The sequence below is a fragment of the Drosophila obscura genome, unplaced genomic scaffold (assembly GCF_018151105.1).
Source record: "Drosophila obscura isolate BZ-5 IFL unplaced genomic scaffold, ASM1815110v1 contig_186, whole genome shotgun sequence".
Classification (NCBI taxonomy): domain Eukaryota; kingdom Metazoa; phylum Arthropoda; class Insecta; order Diptera; family Drosophilidae; genus Drosophila; species Drosophila obscura.
Window position 1 is genome coordinate 356,397 of NW_024542774.1, and position 15,416 is coordinate 371,812.

At 49.8% G+C, this 15,416-nt stretch overlaps 4 protein-coding genes across 5 annotated transcripts; 2 read left to right on the forward strand and 2 right to left on the reverse strand.

Annotated features, from left to right (window-relative positions):
- The first annotated feature begins 86 nt into the window (after positions 1-86).
- Positions 87-2,844, forward strand: LOC111077550 (general transcription factor 3C polypeptide 3). Its single transcript, XM_041593307.1, has 2 exons — positions 87-1,888; positions 1,956-2,844. The coding sequence occupies exons 1-2, from the start codon at positions 128-130 to the stop codon at positions 2,808-2,810; spliced, it is 2,616 nt and encodes an 871-aa protein (XP_041449241.1). The 5' UTR covers positions 87-127; the 3' UTR covers positions 2,811-2,844.
- On the reverse strand, positions 2,837-9,206 carry LOC111077551 (spondin-1). The gene is made up of 5 exons (XM_022371877.2): positions 8,918-9,206; positions 4,844-5,238; positions 4,307-4,768; positions 4,015-4,240; positions 2,837-3,949 (listed from the first exon to the last, which is right to left on the reverse strand). The coding sequence occupies exons 1-5, from the start codon at positions 9,105-9,107 to the stop codon at positions 2,850-2,852; spliced, it is 2,373 nt and encodes a 790-aa protein (XP_022227569.2). The 5' UTR covers positions 9,108-9,206; the 3' UTR covers positions 2,837-2,849.
- On the forward strand, positions 5,415-9,364 carry LOC111077547 (protein teflon). Its single transcript, XM_022371872.2, has 4 exons — positions 5,415-5,947; positions 6,013-7,643; positions 7,701-7,817; positions 7,884-9,364. Exons 1-4 carry the CDS (start codon positions 5,488-5,490, stop codon positions 8,418-8,420), a joined length of 2,745 nt encoding a protein of 914 aa, XP_022227564.2. The 5' UTR covers positions 5,415-5,487; the 3' UTR covers positions 8,421-9,364.
- A 13-nt stretch (positions 9,365-9,377) lies between these two features.
- On the reverse strand, positions 9,378-14,122 carry LOC111080504 (uncharacterized protein KIAA0930 homolog). Of its 2 annotated transcripts, XM_022376148.2 has the most exons (7): positions 13,803-14,122; positions 13,300-13,466; positions 12,812-13,234; positions 12,302-12,749; positions 10,112-11,488; positions 9,848-9,997; positions 9,378-9,780 (listed from the first exon to the last, which is right to left on the reverse strand). In XM_022376148.2, exons 1-7 carry the CDS (start codon positions 13,918-13,920, stop codon positions 9,740-9,742), a joined length of 2,724 nt encoding a protein of 907 aa, XP_022231840.2. In that variant the 5' UTR covers positions 13,921-14,122; the 3' UTR covers positions 9,378-9,739. The 2 variants fall into 2 exon arrangements, with proteins under 2 accessions (XP_022231840.2, XP_041449240.1); XM_041593306.1 differs by lacking the exon at positions 10,112-11,488 and having other exon boundaries at positions 9,379-9,780; positions 13,803-14,121.
- Between the last annotated feature and the right edge of the window lie 1,294 nt (positions 14,123-15,416).

The following is a 15,416-nucleotide window of genomic DNA, read 5'->3' on the forward strand; positions in this document are numbered from 1 at the left end:
GTCACACACCTTGCACCCTGCTTAGAGATGCTGCTTTTATATCGGTAAACAGATACAAATATTGTTATGTTCGATGGCTGTGATTCTACCACCTCTAGTTGTGTTTGTTTACAAATTGTAAATTACGATGGACCAAGCCGACGATTCCGACTCGAATGAGGTTTTGATTGAAGAAATTGAGAGCAACGATGTGCCGGATGATGAGCTGGAGCAGTTCCAGGAGACGGAGCCCCTCAGGGTTGTGGACATCATAGACATGGCCGAAGACAATGACCAGAACTACGATTACGAGGAAGAAGGTGCCCTAATCAAGCGCTATGTGCAGGGCGTCCAGTGCCTAGAATTTCCAGACTTTTGCACAAAGCTCGAGCCCAGCGACGAAGATGATGAAAACAATGGGGTGGAGGAAGCCGATGGCGACGCGGGCTTGGAACGGCCTACAGTGTCTGCGCAGAAACCGCTGGTGGGACAGCAGCAGGAAGGTGCCCGCTCCGGCGGTGGCGGAAATCTGGGTCGCAAGAGCCAGCTGAGCCCCGCCCTGCAAGGATTGATGGGAGAGGCGAACCTGAGCTTCGCCTACGGCCGCTATGAGACAGCCGAACGGATTTGCATGGAGATCATCCGCCAGAACCCGCTGGCCAGTGAGCCCTTCTACACGCTGGCCGAGATCTATGAGAATCGCGACGAGGTGAAGTTCTTGCACTTCTCCACCCTGGCGGCCCACTTGAACCCGCAGGATCGCGACATGTGGATAAGAGTCTCCGACTTGCTGGTGCAGCAGGGCAACATGGCCCGCGCCCGTCTTATTTATACAAAGGCCATAAAAGTCCTGCCAAAGGGTTACCTGCTGAGGCTGCGCAAGGCGCAGCTGCTGGAGAAAATGGGCGAGACGAATGCGGCCATGTTCACGTACCTAAAGATGCTGCCCCTGATGCCGCCAGAGGAGTGGAGCACATGCCTCAGCACGGCGAAGAATGTGGCTCGCTTCTTTCACGTTCTCGAGAAGCATGCGATAGCTCTGGAGGCCATGGAAGGGGCGTACAGTGTGTGCGGAGCCCGCTTCAGCCTGGAGGATCTCAACATGTACCTGGAGCTGCTGATCCTTAACAAGCGGTACTCCAAGGTGCTCAGCTGCCTCAGAGAGCGAACAAACTTCGAGCTAGAAGACGATCAGGAGGAGAGCCTGGAGATGATATACTTTTGCGTAATACCCGATGACTATGCGCCAGAACTGAGAGCCAAGCTCTGTGTGAGTCTGATCCACCTGCGGGCCCACCACCTCTTGGGCTACCTCATCCAGAATATACAGGAGCACATCACGCTGACCGTAGACCGCGTGGAGCTGTACATGGACATCACGGAAGCCCTGATGCAAGAGCACAAGTATGCCGAGGCCATAGCCCTTATGAGCCCCATCACCGATGGCGACACCTTCGACTGTCCGGCCTTCGTTTGGCTGCGGCAGGCGGAGTGTTTGCGCCAGCTCAATCGCACCAATGAGGCCATCCAATGCTACCAGAGAGTGGTCCAGCTGGCACCCGTTTGCTACGATGCCAAATTCACCCTGTCGGCACTGCTGAAGCAGCAGGGCCGGCATGAGGAGGCTGTCGAGGCCCTAGAGCAGTCTGGCGAGGTCGAGGGTCAGCCGCTGATTGCTCGTCTACTCTACGAAAGGTGCGTAATGCTGAAGCAGATCGGACGCATCGAAGAGTTTCTGGATGTGGGATATGTTCTGCTCAGCAGGCATTCCATCAAGCTGAAGAATCGCGAGGAAATGATAGCGGCGGCCAACGGAGGAAGCACCTACAATGCCGAGAGCCTGAAGGCCATCATGCAGATGCGAAGTCTGGCAGCTGGGGCGACGGGATCAACAGAGCCCGAGCTGCAGGTAAAATACACACAGAGCTGCGATTGCTTCTAAACGAATCCAATTAAATAAAACTTTTTTTTTTAAGGATCCCGGCAAGAGTGCCGCATCTGAGGCCTCCGATCTGACTATCAAGGATGAGTACGATCTGTTTCTGGATCTCATGCGCACGGCCCACTCACACGGCATGAGCTGTGCCGCCGAGAAGCTCTGCTTTGCCATGGTCACCACAAAGAGGTTCACGTATTACCATTACGATATTGAAAGGATTATGATTCTGGCCTGCTATTTCAATGACGACTGCGCAATCGCATTCTCGTATCTGCGGGAGCTCATCGCCAAGCAGCCGAACCAGATAAACCTGTGGAATCTGCTCTCCCTGCTCGTCCAGAAGGGTGAGGATATGCGGTACTGCCGCTACATACGGCGCCTGCTGCATCGCCAGCCCCTGGTCGACCAGCAGATGCGTCTCTTCCTGGGCCACTACCATCTCAACTGCAGTTCATTCAAGTACGCCCTCAACGTGTACGTGCCCATGCTGCGAGAGAATCCTGACCCCCTGGTAGCCCTCTCCATCGCCGTCGTCTTCAATCAGTTGGCCCTGCAGAAGAAGGTGCTCCGCAAGTCGGCCGCTGTCGCCCAGGCGGTGGCCTTTGCCGAGCGCTACAAGGAACTCCGTTTTGTTGGCGACGATTTCTCCAAATGCGCTGCGCAGCAGGAAATCTTCTACAACATCGGACGCATCTACCATCAGGCGAATATTCTCCACCTCGCAGTCGAGTACTACGAAAAGGCTTTGGCCGTGGAGCATCCGCTGATTGTCGAGCATCAGGCCACGCTGGGACTTCAGCACGAGACGGCCTTCAACCTGCATCTCATATACCGCGCCAATGGCAACCACTGGAAGGCCCGTCAGTACCTCATGCGTTACTGTGTGGTCTGACATTAAAGCAGATACAAAAAATATGAAAATAATCATTTATTATTGCTTCAAATCGTCCATGGAGACAACGCACATTGAGTGGGGATTGGTTGGGACTTTGAAGATGGCTAGCAGCCCGGGCATAGTGCAGCGACGATGCTTGACCAAACGCTTGGGACAGGACTGGCCGCCATGCTTCGGCTCGCTTATGACGAAGCGATGGCCCTCGGAGAAGCCGACACCGCAGCTGACGCTACAGGCAGACCAATTAGCCCACTCGGACATGATGCAACCCTTGGGGAGATTGCCATCCTGGTCAGCCGTGCTCGAGGAGGAGCCCATCATGCTGCAGGTCTGCAGACAGTCGTTCTCCGTGAGGAAGTTGTTCCGGTTGCCCCGGCAGCCGCCGTAGCTAAATGCATCGCAGCGATGGGTGAGCGGATTGAAGGCGTAGCGCTGATAGCTGCCGCGACATGGACCAGAGTCCGGCTGTTGGACGCAAATGTCCTTGGCCAGCTCCATATTGATGTGGCAGTCCTGCGGATTGACGCACTCCTTCTGTTGGTGCAGCTCCATTCGTTGCGTGCAGTTCTCCTTCTCTGGTCCGTTCTCCAGCAACAGGAGACGGGTGCGAATGGTCACGCCGCGGCCACAGGTGGCGGAGCACGGGCTCCAATCACTCCACTGTGTGGTGGGACAGGTCGGATCGGGCAGCTCCACCTGCTCGTACGTGCAGTCTGGCCTCATGCACTTGTTCTTCTCCACGATGGTTATGTGCGGACAGCGCTTGCGACCCAGATGGTTGACAAAGGCGCGCGTTCGCATGGTGATTCCGATTCCGCAGCTGGCAGAACACTCTGACCACACGCTCCAGGGCGAGGTCTTGCAGAGGCCGGCTCCCTCGCCGTTTTCGTTGACCAGTGACTGCGAGTTGGCCAGGTTTTCGCCCTCATCCTCGTCGCGGTCGCGGCTGGGCGCTGAGCCGTCGGCGCACTCGGCCACCGCAGCCACACACATCTCCTTGGACACCAATTGGCGACTGCACTTGGCCTGCTCCGCCTGCTGTGGGTGGGTATACTGCCGGCCGCGCATCCGAATGCCCTTGCCACAGGTCACCGAGCACGGGCTCCACGTGGAATAGTCGCTAACCCGGCACTCAGCTGCAGGCCAGATGATGGGAGCTCACATTAAAATGAAATGGCTGGAACTTGGTTGCGCATCTTACCGCGAGTGTCCTGCTCCTCGGCATCGTCCGACACCTCCAGTTGCAGTGCCTGCAGGAACTCATCGTCGCAGTTTCGCGACACGATCTTCTCTCGGCGCAGGCTCAGCTTGGCCAGGGGCGTCATCTCGCGGCTCTGTGGACTGTAGAACGGAGCACGCGGATCCTCTGGGTACATTGTCGTGATGCGGTACATCCGTTCCGGCGGCTGTGTCTCTGAATTGGGCGACTACAGCGAAAACGACATTAGGCATTTAATTTGGAGGCATGGCATCCGAGCATGCTGGGACCTCACCATGTAGGAGATTCCGCTGTCGGTGCCAGCATCCCAGGGATACAAATCAAAGTCCAGAGACTCCTTCCAGCTGCAGTCGTCAGTGCAAAGATCGACGCCACTGATGCCCACGACCCAGTCCGGGGAGGGGCCAAACATGGACACCATGGACACCTTGGGATGCTTCCGATCCACGCGGAACTTGGAGGAGGTGTTCTCGTTCACATTGGGATACCAGAGTCCAGCGGCTTTGATCAAAGTACGCAGCTTGGGGCCGTTGGCACGCAGCTCCGTCTCCAGAGCTGCCGGCGATCCCCATTCGGCCAACGAGCGAAAACCGGCGGTCGCAATGTGGTTCTCACCCCAAAACGAGAAGTTGGACTCGTGCGAGGCCCCAATCACGTCCGAGAAGTGCGTCAACCAGATGGCAAACGGATAATCCTTGGGATGCGTCTCATTCGACCAGATGCCCTCAAAGACAAACTGCAGGGGCAATGCAATGGATTATGGTTACCTTTTGGACCGATAGATAGGTTGACCTTACGATATTCCACTTACGCTGTACTTGGCCTCGTCGCAGGCGCAGCATTCCTTCTGAGCCGTGGCAGCGTCGGGCTTGCGCTCACAGATCACCGCCGACAGGTGGCCGTCATCCGCATACCACGCACGCGGCCCCTCGTACACCATGGCGGAGAGTGAGACGCAGCCAGATCCGGACTCTGGAGCTACCCACATCACCTGGACTTCCGTCTTGGGCAAATCATCCGCCTCCGAGACAGTGTTCACACATCGATCATTGAATTGGGTTAGCGAATCACTAAATAGCTGGAACCGGCCCACGCGTCGAGGGCTGGCCACTTGGGGGCGCCTGGCGCCAGTTTGAGCCTCTGCAGTAATGGTGAAGTGGGTGAAATGTTGCACCTTAGTGTGCGTGCGAGAGCCGAGCAGGAGTACTGTGAAAGATTTAAAATACGCGGGTAAAATATGACTTTATTCGATAGTGTCATCAACAGAGCGGGTAAAAATGTGCTTGAAGCGATGCTTCGCAACACTGACTGCCTCACATTCGCAGCTGTTCATCGATAGTCGCCATAGAACATCGATGGGTCCAAAAATGTTTAAAACATCGATGCATCGATGTTTCTCCATCTCTAATTACGCGGCGCGTCTTTTGTTCTTCTTGTCATTGTTTTGTTTTAAAAATGTCTTCGTTTCTCGATTTATTGGGCGACGGGGGACATGTACACTTTGAAAAATGTGGAGACGTTGTTGTTTCGCCCAAGGACAACATGGTGGCCATGTTCTGCCATTTCTGCAGGGACATTTTCACACATCTGCCGGAGTTCATGAGACACCTACAGTGGTCTCACAGCGATGTATTGACATTCACAAAGGAGCAGAATGTATACAGAGTCGAGGAGCTGATGTCCTTGGAGAGCTCAGAGGAAGATACGCAGTCGCAGGCAAACAGCTGCAGCAGCGGCGACTCTGGATTGGCAGGCGAAATGGAAGATGCAGATGCTGGACCAGGATCATCCGAGTGCCTGGCAAATAACGTGGACATAATGAACGCCTTGGCAGCCTTCGATGTAGAGGTCGATGGGCTCAATGCCAACCACGAATGGTTTGAATCGAAAACCCTTGCGGATTGTCAAACAAAAGGTAAGTCGTGGAGCAACCAGACCAATAGCTCAGACTAGAAATGTGGAATCCTTTTGTATCCGCAGAAATTGGGAAAATATGTGCCGCAAGAAATATTCTGGCAGAAGTGGAAGCCATTTTGCTTGAGAATGAGAAAGACATTTCTCCCAGCGTGATAAACAAGCCCGGATATCAAACAGTCAAGGCAGCGGAAAGCAATATCCCAGCAGTACCAATCATAGCAGAAACACCCATCAAGAAAACGTACTGCAAAGTAAACTACACCGAAAATGAGATAGAGGCCCACATCTCGAAAGGTTTCCGTCGTGTCCGCAAGCCGGAAAGTGTGGATAAACCGCCGAGCATCTGTGACCTGAAGAGCTACAACATAATCCGACACCGCAAACGGGAGGCGATCAAACAGCGCTTGGGCAGCGTAAAAAAGCGTATCATGCTTTCCCTAGAAAACGATGTGCCAAGAAAGACTGTCCTCATGAACCAAAAGGCCAGGTGTCCGCCTGTTAAGGGCTCCAGCGTTAAGCAGGAGTTGCCATCATTCAAAAAGGAGTCCAAAGACTCGGTTGTGGCTGAAGCTACAAAATTGTCGCTTGACAAATTAGAGTCCAAAGAAAACCGCTCTGTGTTAACTCATGTGATCCAGTCCAGTGAGATAAAGTCAGCGTCTATGAACCATTTGATAAAGCCAAAAACTTCATCTATTACCAGTTTATTAAGGACAGCATTAACCTTTCCCAAACCCAACTCTTCTCCTTCAAACAAGGCAAAACAAGTCCTGTCCAATTTGACAAATCCAAATAGTACGGCAAATGGTAGTACCCCCTTGATAAAACCATCAATTCCTGCAAGTCAGCGTGAGCCATTAGCTAAAAACGAGCCAAAGACTTACATGAGAAGCCCTAAACTCAACAAGCCGCAATCGAAAGTCAATGAACTCTGCTCGAACTCTCTTAGCCCTATCATTTCTAGCTCACCAAAACAATCAAAAATGTCTGCTCTATTGAAGGGCAGTTCAGTTAATGAACCACCAGCTTGCCTGGAAGCTCCAAAGCCTTTAACGTTTGATTCGGCTACTCCAAAAAAAAAGCTTTACGTGCCGTCGATAAAATCGATCAATAAGCCAATTCTTCCACGCCCCAGCACGCCAACAGTTAAGACAGATCCAAACATCTGCAAGGCGCCCGTATGTAGAAGATCGCCAAACGTAAGGATAGAGCGCGTGAAGATTCTGCCAAAGATTAATGTAAATCAGATTGTGGAAATGTCACAGTTGAAGACCACAAATAACGATGCAGTGGATCAGCCCAAGCGTCCAGTGCGCAGATCTTCGCTAACGGTCGTATCCAGTAGCCCCATTCAGGCTCAGAAACCTACGCGAAGATCTTCTACGACAACAGTTAAGCCCACTGTAAACACACAGCTTCTACGTTCGGCACCAGTTGAAAGTCTTGCAAAAGCCAAGAAACGTTCAAATGACAGCTTTGGCGTTTCTACTTGCTCCACTGAGAATAACGGCGATGTAAAACGGACCAAAATAGAACAAGAAATATGCTCCATGAACTTCAGCTTGTCGGCGAGCGTTATAGACTATCTTCAGAGTGATTTGAATACCTCAAAATTGGATGCCGACAGCCTCCTTCAGTTGGCTGAGCCCCGTGAAAGCGATGCCTTTGAGAACATACTCGTGAAAGACCAAGTTGTAAGTGCCTGATCGATGATAGATGTATTTAAATTATAATTTTTAACCCCTTTACAGAAAAGGGCGACAAAGGAGGGAAGCCCCCAAAAGATGGAGTCACCTGCACCACAAACTGGTGCCAAGCCTGAAATTGAGGCTCTGAGAGAGGACCTCAAGCTGTTGGAGACTGTTGGGGTAAGAAATACATCGTAAAAATCGCAAAAAAATAAAAACTCAATTAACAGCTTATATGCTTTTCAGTTGCTTATAATAAAAGTGCCCTGCTTTGAGGATAAACTGCCCTTGGAGCAGTCGGAAGAGTTTCGTAAAAAAGCCGCCAATTTTAGCAAAATCTATCATACGTACGATACAATCTGGAGCTACAGGAAAACAAAGACCATTGGAGCACCCCAACGCCTAATCCAGATGTTAAACTCATTCACCGAAGAGGTAAACAAGGAGATTGGCTGTCACTTGACCACTAACGAGATGAAACGCATTCTCAACCTTATCAACTCGTGGTATGGAGAGCAGATCAATCAGAGATTCTTCAGGAAGGCAATCCTTTCATACAGCGTGGAACACTACATGTTGCTGTTTCAGTTTCTGCCAAAGATTATTCCATCTGTGTACTTCTGCGAGCACTGTGAGGAGACCTTCCCCAACGAACCACGCTACAAGAAACATGTGCAGAGTCTACATGCTGTCCACGCGTTCACTTGCTCCGAGTGTGGTAAATTCTTCAAGAGGCTCTACTTCTACGAGAAACACCTCAAAACAGTACATCCTAAGCCATAAATTAGTTCGTTTTTGTTGTTTGCAATTGTTGAACCCTTTTTGTAGCACACTCTATACAATCAAGTGAAATTGTAGAGCGAGTGTGAGGCAAATTGTACCTATATGATTCTGTTCAAAAAGGCTTTCATGAGACTGCTTCCACTCTCAATTTGCGGGGAGAGTGGTCAGAGCAGGTCAAGTTCATGAACCTTTATCAATTCACCTTCTATTAATCATGTTAAACCCTAACTTAGATCCACTCTATTCATTTTCTAGCAGTAATTCTAAGTATCAGGCCATTTAATTTCATATTTCCATGATAAAAATATAGTAAACACTTCCACTATATTTCGTACTCGTAGCACCATTATCAAGTGGAACAATGAATCGAATTGAAAAGATGGAAAACATCTGCTCTGGATGCTGGGATGCTAGGCTCTTATCGCTACGCTCTTCTTGTTTTCAGGCCTTAAGTGACCCGACCGACCAGAGATGATTATGAAACCTTCTCTACTTACAATTATATGTTTTCCCGGGTACATATCCATTGGGTCCATCAGCCACAATTAGTTTGTATCCATTGTCGCCGCGTGTGCGTCGACCATGAAGCAAGTGGGTGGGCGCACGCGGACAGGCGGAGGCTGCATTAATTGTCTGCCAGACAAAAACGAGGCAGGCAAGCAACAGCAGCAGCGATTGCCCCATCATCTCAGATTTTTCTTTGTTTCACGCGTTATCGTTTGACGGCTGGACTACTGCAAAGGCAAACAAGCGGACCGCTTCAGGCAAGGCACAACAACAGACTAACAAAGCCGGAGAACCGAGCGATCTTCAAGTCGGACGGCAACCCAAAGCCGGATGTCACCGCAGCGATCTCGCGCTCGCATTCTGATTAATAGTGTAGGGTGAGGGTTTCAGCAAATTTGCTCCTTCACTGGAAGAGTAGAATGATCCCTACGTTCGTTCATGTCCGTTTTCTAATAGTATATATGTATATTTTGTGGTATAAATGTTGCCGTACAATTTACAAATAATATTACAATTACATATATCTATATTCGGGTAACATTGTTCAATATTCGCACTCGTACTCCTATTCGTACTGGTACTGGTATATGTAGTTTATAAATTTGTTGGTTGGCTCTGCATCGACTATAATGCGTTTGGGAAACTCAACGTTCGTAGTGAGCGAAGCGAATTAACTGATTACGCGATTGGGACTGGTGGACTGATAAACAAGTGATCACACGACTGGGGGCACTCGATCGAACAAAGCATATGTACGGGATAGGAAAACTATAAAGCATAAGGGCAAATCACAATCGCAAATTAATTTAATACTAAAAGGTCAGAATGGGCGTCTCCCGATGGTCCAGTAGATCTGCAATAGATGTTCAAATTTTGCAATGAGGGATATGCAACTGATGAGCTTGTGCTCCCGTCCTTACCCTTTGCAATGCTCCACCAGGGCAGTGTCACATAGGTGAGGAATGCATTGAGCGGCGTCGACTGCTGTCTTCGATTCTCCTTCCAGAAATGAAAGGACTGCGTAAAGCCGCGGCTGGTCCACAGCGGATTATAGGCGCCATCGTCGAGCTCTAAAAGTAGAGGAACACACATACAAAATCAGTTGCTGTCTGAACCGGAGGCAAATAAGGCTACTGGCATGCATCAGAGGTAGGGGAATATAAAAAGAAATCCTTGGCAATGACCTTTTAGGGCCTTCTTGGGCACATCGCACCAATAGTAAATGTTTGTGCCGTCCGGAGTGCGACGCTTGGGCACCAGATGTAACATCTTGCTGCTGTGAGACTGCTTGGAAGTGCGTGGCAAAGTGGCACTAGACTCCTGGTTGCCATTGGCCACGTCCAGCATCGGTGTGAGCTCCGTGGGCAAGACGACCGTGGCGACCAGCTCATCGTTATCGTTCTCATTCTCGTTACCGGACGGACTAGCCGGCTGCAGTGGATGGTCTTCCGGTTCGACAGGTACAAGGACACACTTCTCGAAGCGTTGCGAGGGTGTCTTGGGTGACTCTGACTCTACCACAGGCAGCTCTTCGCGCCCTCGCACGCTGATCATCAGCTTGCTTTCGCTCTCGCTCATGATGGCCATCTTCGGTGCACCAGCACCCAGCTCAGACTTGCTGCCGTTCAAGGAGGTGGCATCGTCGGCTAGTTCATACTCCTCCGTTTTTGCAGGCGGTGTTGAATTGGGCGTTTTTGAATTATTATTGTTGCCAGCCTTCGCCTTGGATGGTGCGTTCGACTTGATCTTGCCCATGTCAATTTCCTTGTCCTTGTCTTTGTCCTTATCCTTATCTTTGGCTTGTCTAAGCCGCTTGGGCGACATCTTGGACAGAAAATTACTCGTCGATCCGTTGGATTTCTGGTTCGAAGACTTCTTGTCGTTTTCCTTGTTCTTATCTTTCTCCTTTTCTTTGTCTTTGCACTTGTCCTGATCCTTAGCCTTGGCTGGGCGGAGTCGTGGGGTAAATATCTTCCTGGTGGCCACAGGCAGACTCGTTCTGCGATCGGCGGCACTGAGGGAGGCGCTTCTTGTGATGCTTCCGCCCAACGGCTTGCGTTTGCTGTCCACGGGCATTCGCAGGCTGCTTCTTTTGGCCACCAGCAGCTCGCTGTCCACACTCAAAATGCTGGACTTTGGCTTAAGGCGTGACTGTCGCTTGTCCGGCATCTTGCTGAGACAGGCAGGCGTCTCGTTGGACGGATCCTCGCATCTTGGGCAGTACATCTCGGACATCTCCGGGGTGTCTGAGCTGTTGGCCGATGCCCAGCGCTTCTTACACTTTTTGCCGCCAAAGCAATTGCAGCCTGTGGTCGCGCTCGTGCCAGCTTGTTCGCTGGCCACAGTCACCTCTACGGCAGCGCTTAGGGGCGGTGGAGTAACAGCCGGAACAGCTGCCGCTGCAGCTGCAGCTGCACTGTCACCGTCACCGTCACCACCACCTGGAGATTCGTGTGGCGGCACCGTGTCTAGATCACCCGTTGCGGGTACGAGCGTTTCGGAGCACTTCGGATTCGAGTGCAGTTTTGCCGCGGAGGCCGAGAAAGCAGGACGTTGCTGATCTACAAGTAGATATAGATCGGTTTTTGCGTTTATAAGCATTGATACATCGACACACATGATATGTACAACCGAGGATCGGCCCAAGCAACTTACAAATAATTGGCAACAGAAAGCAGTGAAATAATAAACCAGAAAGGTGGCGACACAGATATGCTATAGGATCGAGTGTTGCAGGTGTGGAGCAGGATGACACAGGAATGGAATTGTTAATGTTCAAGCCACCACAGGAAGAATTGGGGGGATGGGGTCAATGAAGTGATGCGCTAGTTCTAGGAACATTCTCTCAACGGGGGAGGGGGAAGGGAAAGTTCTCGAGTGTGGAGTTTATCCATTTCCATTTCCATATCCATTCTCATCGATTCACAATCAACTTTTTACTCTGGTGTGGTGTGCATTGAAACAAATGAAACGGAAAAGGGAAACAGGGTAACAGGGGGGAAGGGGTATAATAAAATAATTGTGGTTGTCCTTGTGTATTATTTGTCCTGCTTTCTCGGCAATGTCAGGGTGTTCTTTTATATATATACTCTGAAATCTGGAGTCGCTTGGAGGTAGATTAAAGTATATATATAAATTTGATAATTGGAAGTAGGTAAAGGAAAATCATCGACGGAACCACAACACATTACGAGGAAAAACTCAAGAACAAACAGAATGGAACGGAAAGGAGCAGGCAGAAGAAGCGGCAAAAACTACAGCAATGAGTGCCAGGCACACGTACAAATACGGATGTGAATGTGAAAAGCATGCAACTAAGAAACGATCAAATTAAGATTAAACAATAAGAAAATAATTTAAATTGTGAGACTGACCGTCGCGCAGGTCGCCGGCCTCGATTTCCGACACCTCGCTGGCCAGTGAGTCAAGGCCCTCGTTTTCGGAGCGTGCCTTGGCGCCGACATTGGGGCTGGTGCCGCTGCCCACCATATCCTGGGCGTTGGTATTCTTGGTACGCCAGCCGTATCGCGAGAAGTTGTTCAGATTGGCGCTGGGGTCGCTGAGCCGGCGTTGGTGACGATAGGTGCAGTAGTCATCGTTCTCCTCCTCCCACTCGTCCCACATGTCGGTGGCACAGAAGCCCGGCTCGCTTGTGGGGGTCTCCACGCCGGATCCCTTTGGCTTGGTCACGGCCATCTCGGCATGGCCCTTTCCCTGAGGTCCCTTCATGCGGACAAATTCGCAGCGTGTCTGCACTCCGGCACCGCTGCTGAACAGCCCAAAGGACATGCGCTGCGCCACCTTGGAGCTGAGACTCGATTGCTGCGCAATCAAATGAACAGAAAATAACACGAGATTCTCGTTTGTGTGGCAATCGAACGTACCCTGGCATCGTAGACCTTCTTTAGGGCATCGTAGCGTATGGATCCCAGGAATATTACGCCCTGTACTGCCCCGTCCTTGTCGTTGGCCACCAGTTCGACGCACACCATCTCGCCATCGCGCACCAGAATGTCGCTGAAGACCTCGTCAAAGTTGTCCACCATGAAACAGATGTGTGGGTACGTTATCTCCTCGCCCTCCCCCTTGGTGTCCATCTTCCTTCGGCTGGGACTGGCGTAGACGCGCTGGGAGTGCCTGCGCAGTACCTGCAGCTCCTTGGGCGATGTTCTGGTGCAAATGGCCAGCGTCAGGGTGTAATCAAACTGATGAATGACCATGTTGAGATAGACCGTCTCCTCCCAGTCCACATCGGGATCGCCGATGGGCAGTTTGCGCGAGTCCTTGCGGAATACCTCCACCTCAGTCTGAAGAGGATACGAAGTAGTATTTAGAGGCAGGGGGTCAGAGAATAGCCCACTGGTGGACTCACCTCATATTTTGGCATGTGGCGTGAAGAGCTCTTCACGTGCTTCTTGCGCACGAAGAAGAGCAAGTCATCCGAATCGATGCTGTGCTCGGGTTCTGTCTGGAAGAGGAAGTGGCGCACGAAGAGATCCGTCCAGTAGGTTGTGCCCTGGAGCACCACAAAGCCGCCATCTGCAAGAGTATTGAAAATCGAGTTATCTTCCTGCGTTTTTAAATTGGGGGCGGCTGCCCGACAGGTGAACAGCTGTTGGTAGTGACACCCACCCTCCCACAATCACACAAGGAAAAGCTGCTTACATAAAGGAAAACAAACTGTGGACCAAACAACTGGAGCGCAACACACACAGACACACACCCAGTTGTGGGTACAGACAAAAGGCAGACACAGAGACACACTCCCTTAGGGGTTGCGCGCTGACAAATCGATAATGTGCAAATGTAGACAAATTTTCTCAATGATAATGGGAAATGAAAAGTGGTTATGGACACAGCAACCAGGACACCCACCATCTTTGAGCAGCTGCCGCATCTCCTTGGTGCGCTGAAAGTTGATGTCCTCCAGCAGCTGCTGCAGCGGCGTCTGGGAACTCTTGAGCAGAGCAGCTGCGGCGCTGGCTAAAGCCATTCTGGATGGGGATTTCCACTACGATGACGATGGATGGCGATGACGAATAGCTTGAATTTCGCAATGTGCAACGCTACCAATCCATTGCCGGCGGGCGGGGAAGAGGCCGCTGGTTATATCAATATCTCAACTCCCACAGATACATAGGTTCTTGTTTCGTCGAGATTTGTATTTGTTTTCTTCGTTGCGCCACCAGTGTGACCGTGACGATAACGATAAAAAATACCATCCGGGGGCAATCGGCAATCAAACGAGACTTAACCCATTTAACACCCCTATATTAAAAAAGTTGAGCACCCTTTGTTAAGCCGCGGAAATTAATACTGTTTGTAAAGGCTCCCCGTAGCTCCATCCGCCTCTTTACTAAAAAAACAAGCCACCCCCCCGTAATTGTTAACTACTAACGTGGAATAACCCCGGCGACAATGGGTTAACGTTCTATTTTATTGATTGAAGTCGTATTCCATGATTTTGATATTCAGTTTATTATTACTAGATAGTTAGCTCTCTCAGCCCTGAACAAATAATTTTATCCGATAGATACATCAATTTTCTACAAGATGGGTTAGTTTTCAGAAGTCCTTTTTATTGCATTGTTTACATAAAAAGGTTCAAACAAAAACGGCCAAAGCATAAAACGTAAATGTTGGCTAAATGTGACGTCATTGTTGCTGGGCAACCAAGTTTCTTCTTCTTCCAAGCTGCTTTAAAACATTAATATTGCATTTTTCTCAGACTGAGATGTTTTTTACCTATTAATTCAAAAGTTTTGTGTTTTATAAATGCATTTATCCCGGTTCTAATACCTATTATTGGTACTGAAAAATGTTTGTTATCTTTAAAACAGAGACTGATTTATGCATTGATTGGAGCTGATATTACAAACATTACCTCAGTTCGATAGTAGCCATTTTCCCAAGATATGCAGATTGTTGTTCATTCCGTTCCAAAGTTGCAGAACAATGCTTCCGATTCATTTCCCCATGTTGCTGAAATTTTTCACATAGAAATCAAATGTTACTAACGGAATGAAGTAACATGTGGATCACACAACGAAAACCGTGCGCTAAACGGAATTTGGCGGTCATTTTGAAAAGTTGAGCCAAATAAATATTAAAACGTCAATTTGTTAAAATTTAAATGTATTTAAAATGCCCGCCAGCAATTGGCACTTTACCACACTAATAGTGTCACATTTGACAAGTTAGCGATAGGTGGAGAAATCGATATATCGATAGAATGCAATGGCGCGCACTTAAACTCTTTTCAATTTCGCGTGGCGAAATGTGAAAAAGGCCCGAGTACCGCACCCCAATTGGAGCTACTATGTTATCAGCACCTTTTGGTTGGTCAGCGAAGATGCGCCATTAATAAAAAAACAGTGGGGAATTTCTTGGCGGGGTGACATACAAATATGTTTGGTTTGATTGTTTAAAATGTGGTTTTTATTTAGTTTTCTCATTTTGAAATATTATTCAGTATTTATATATATACTT

What these genes read in the sequence shown, in the direction of transcription:
- LOC111077547 (XM_022371872.2), top strand. Translation starts at nt 5,488, where the DNA reads ATGTCTTCGTTTCTCGATTTATTGGGCGACGGGGGACATGTACACTTT. An exon ending in TGCGGATTGTCAAACAAAAG is followed by an intron (nt 5,948 to 6,012) that starts GTAAGTCGTGGA and finishes TTGTATCCGCAG; the next exon opens with AAATTGGGAAAATATGTGCC. An exon ending in AGCTGTTGGAGACTGTTGGG is followed by an intron (nt 7,818 to 7,883) that starts GTAAGAAATACA and finishes TATGCTTTTCAG; the next exon opens with TTGCTTATAATAAAAGTGCC.
- LOC111077550 (XM_041593307.1), top strand. Translation starts at nt 128, where the DNA reads ATGGACCAAGCCGACGATTCCGACTCGAATGAGGTTTTGATTGAAGAA. An exon ending in CAACAGAGCCCGAGCTGCAG is followed by an intron (nt 1,889 to 1,955) that starts GTAAAATACACA and finishes TTTTTTTTTAAG; the next exon opens with GATCCCGGCAAGAGTGCCGC.
- LOC111080504 (XM_022376148.2), bottom strand. Translation starts at nt 13,920, where the DNA reads ATGGCTTTAGCCAGCGCCGCAGCTGCTCTGCTCAAGAGTTCCCAGACG. An exon ending in GCGGCAGCTGCTCAAAGATG is followed by an intron (nt 13,467 to 13,802) that starts GTGGGTGTCCTG and finishes ATACTCTTGCAG; the next exon opens with ATGGCGGCTTTGTGGTGCTC. An exon ending in GCCCAAGAAGGCCCTAAAAG is followed by an intron (nt 9,998 to 10,111) that starts GTCATTGCCAAG and finishes CTCTACTTTTAG; the next exon opens with AGCTCGACGATGGCGCCTAT.
- LOC111077551 (XM_022371877.2), bottom strand. Translation starts at nt 9,107, where the DNA reads ATGATGGGGCAATCGCTGCTGCTGTTGCTTGCCTGCCTCGTTTTTGTC. An exon ending in ACCCGGGAAAACATATAATT is followed by an intron (nt 5,239 to 8,917) that starts GTAAGTAGAGAA and finishes AATCTTTCACAG; the next exon opens with TACTCCTGCTCGGCTCTCGC. An exon ending in CGAGGAGCAGGACACTCGCG is followed by an intron (nt 3,950 to 4,014) that starts GTAAGATGCGCA and finishes TCTGGCCTGCAG; the next exon opens with CTGAGTGCCGGGTTAGCGAC.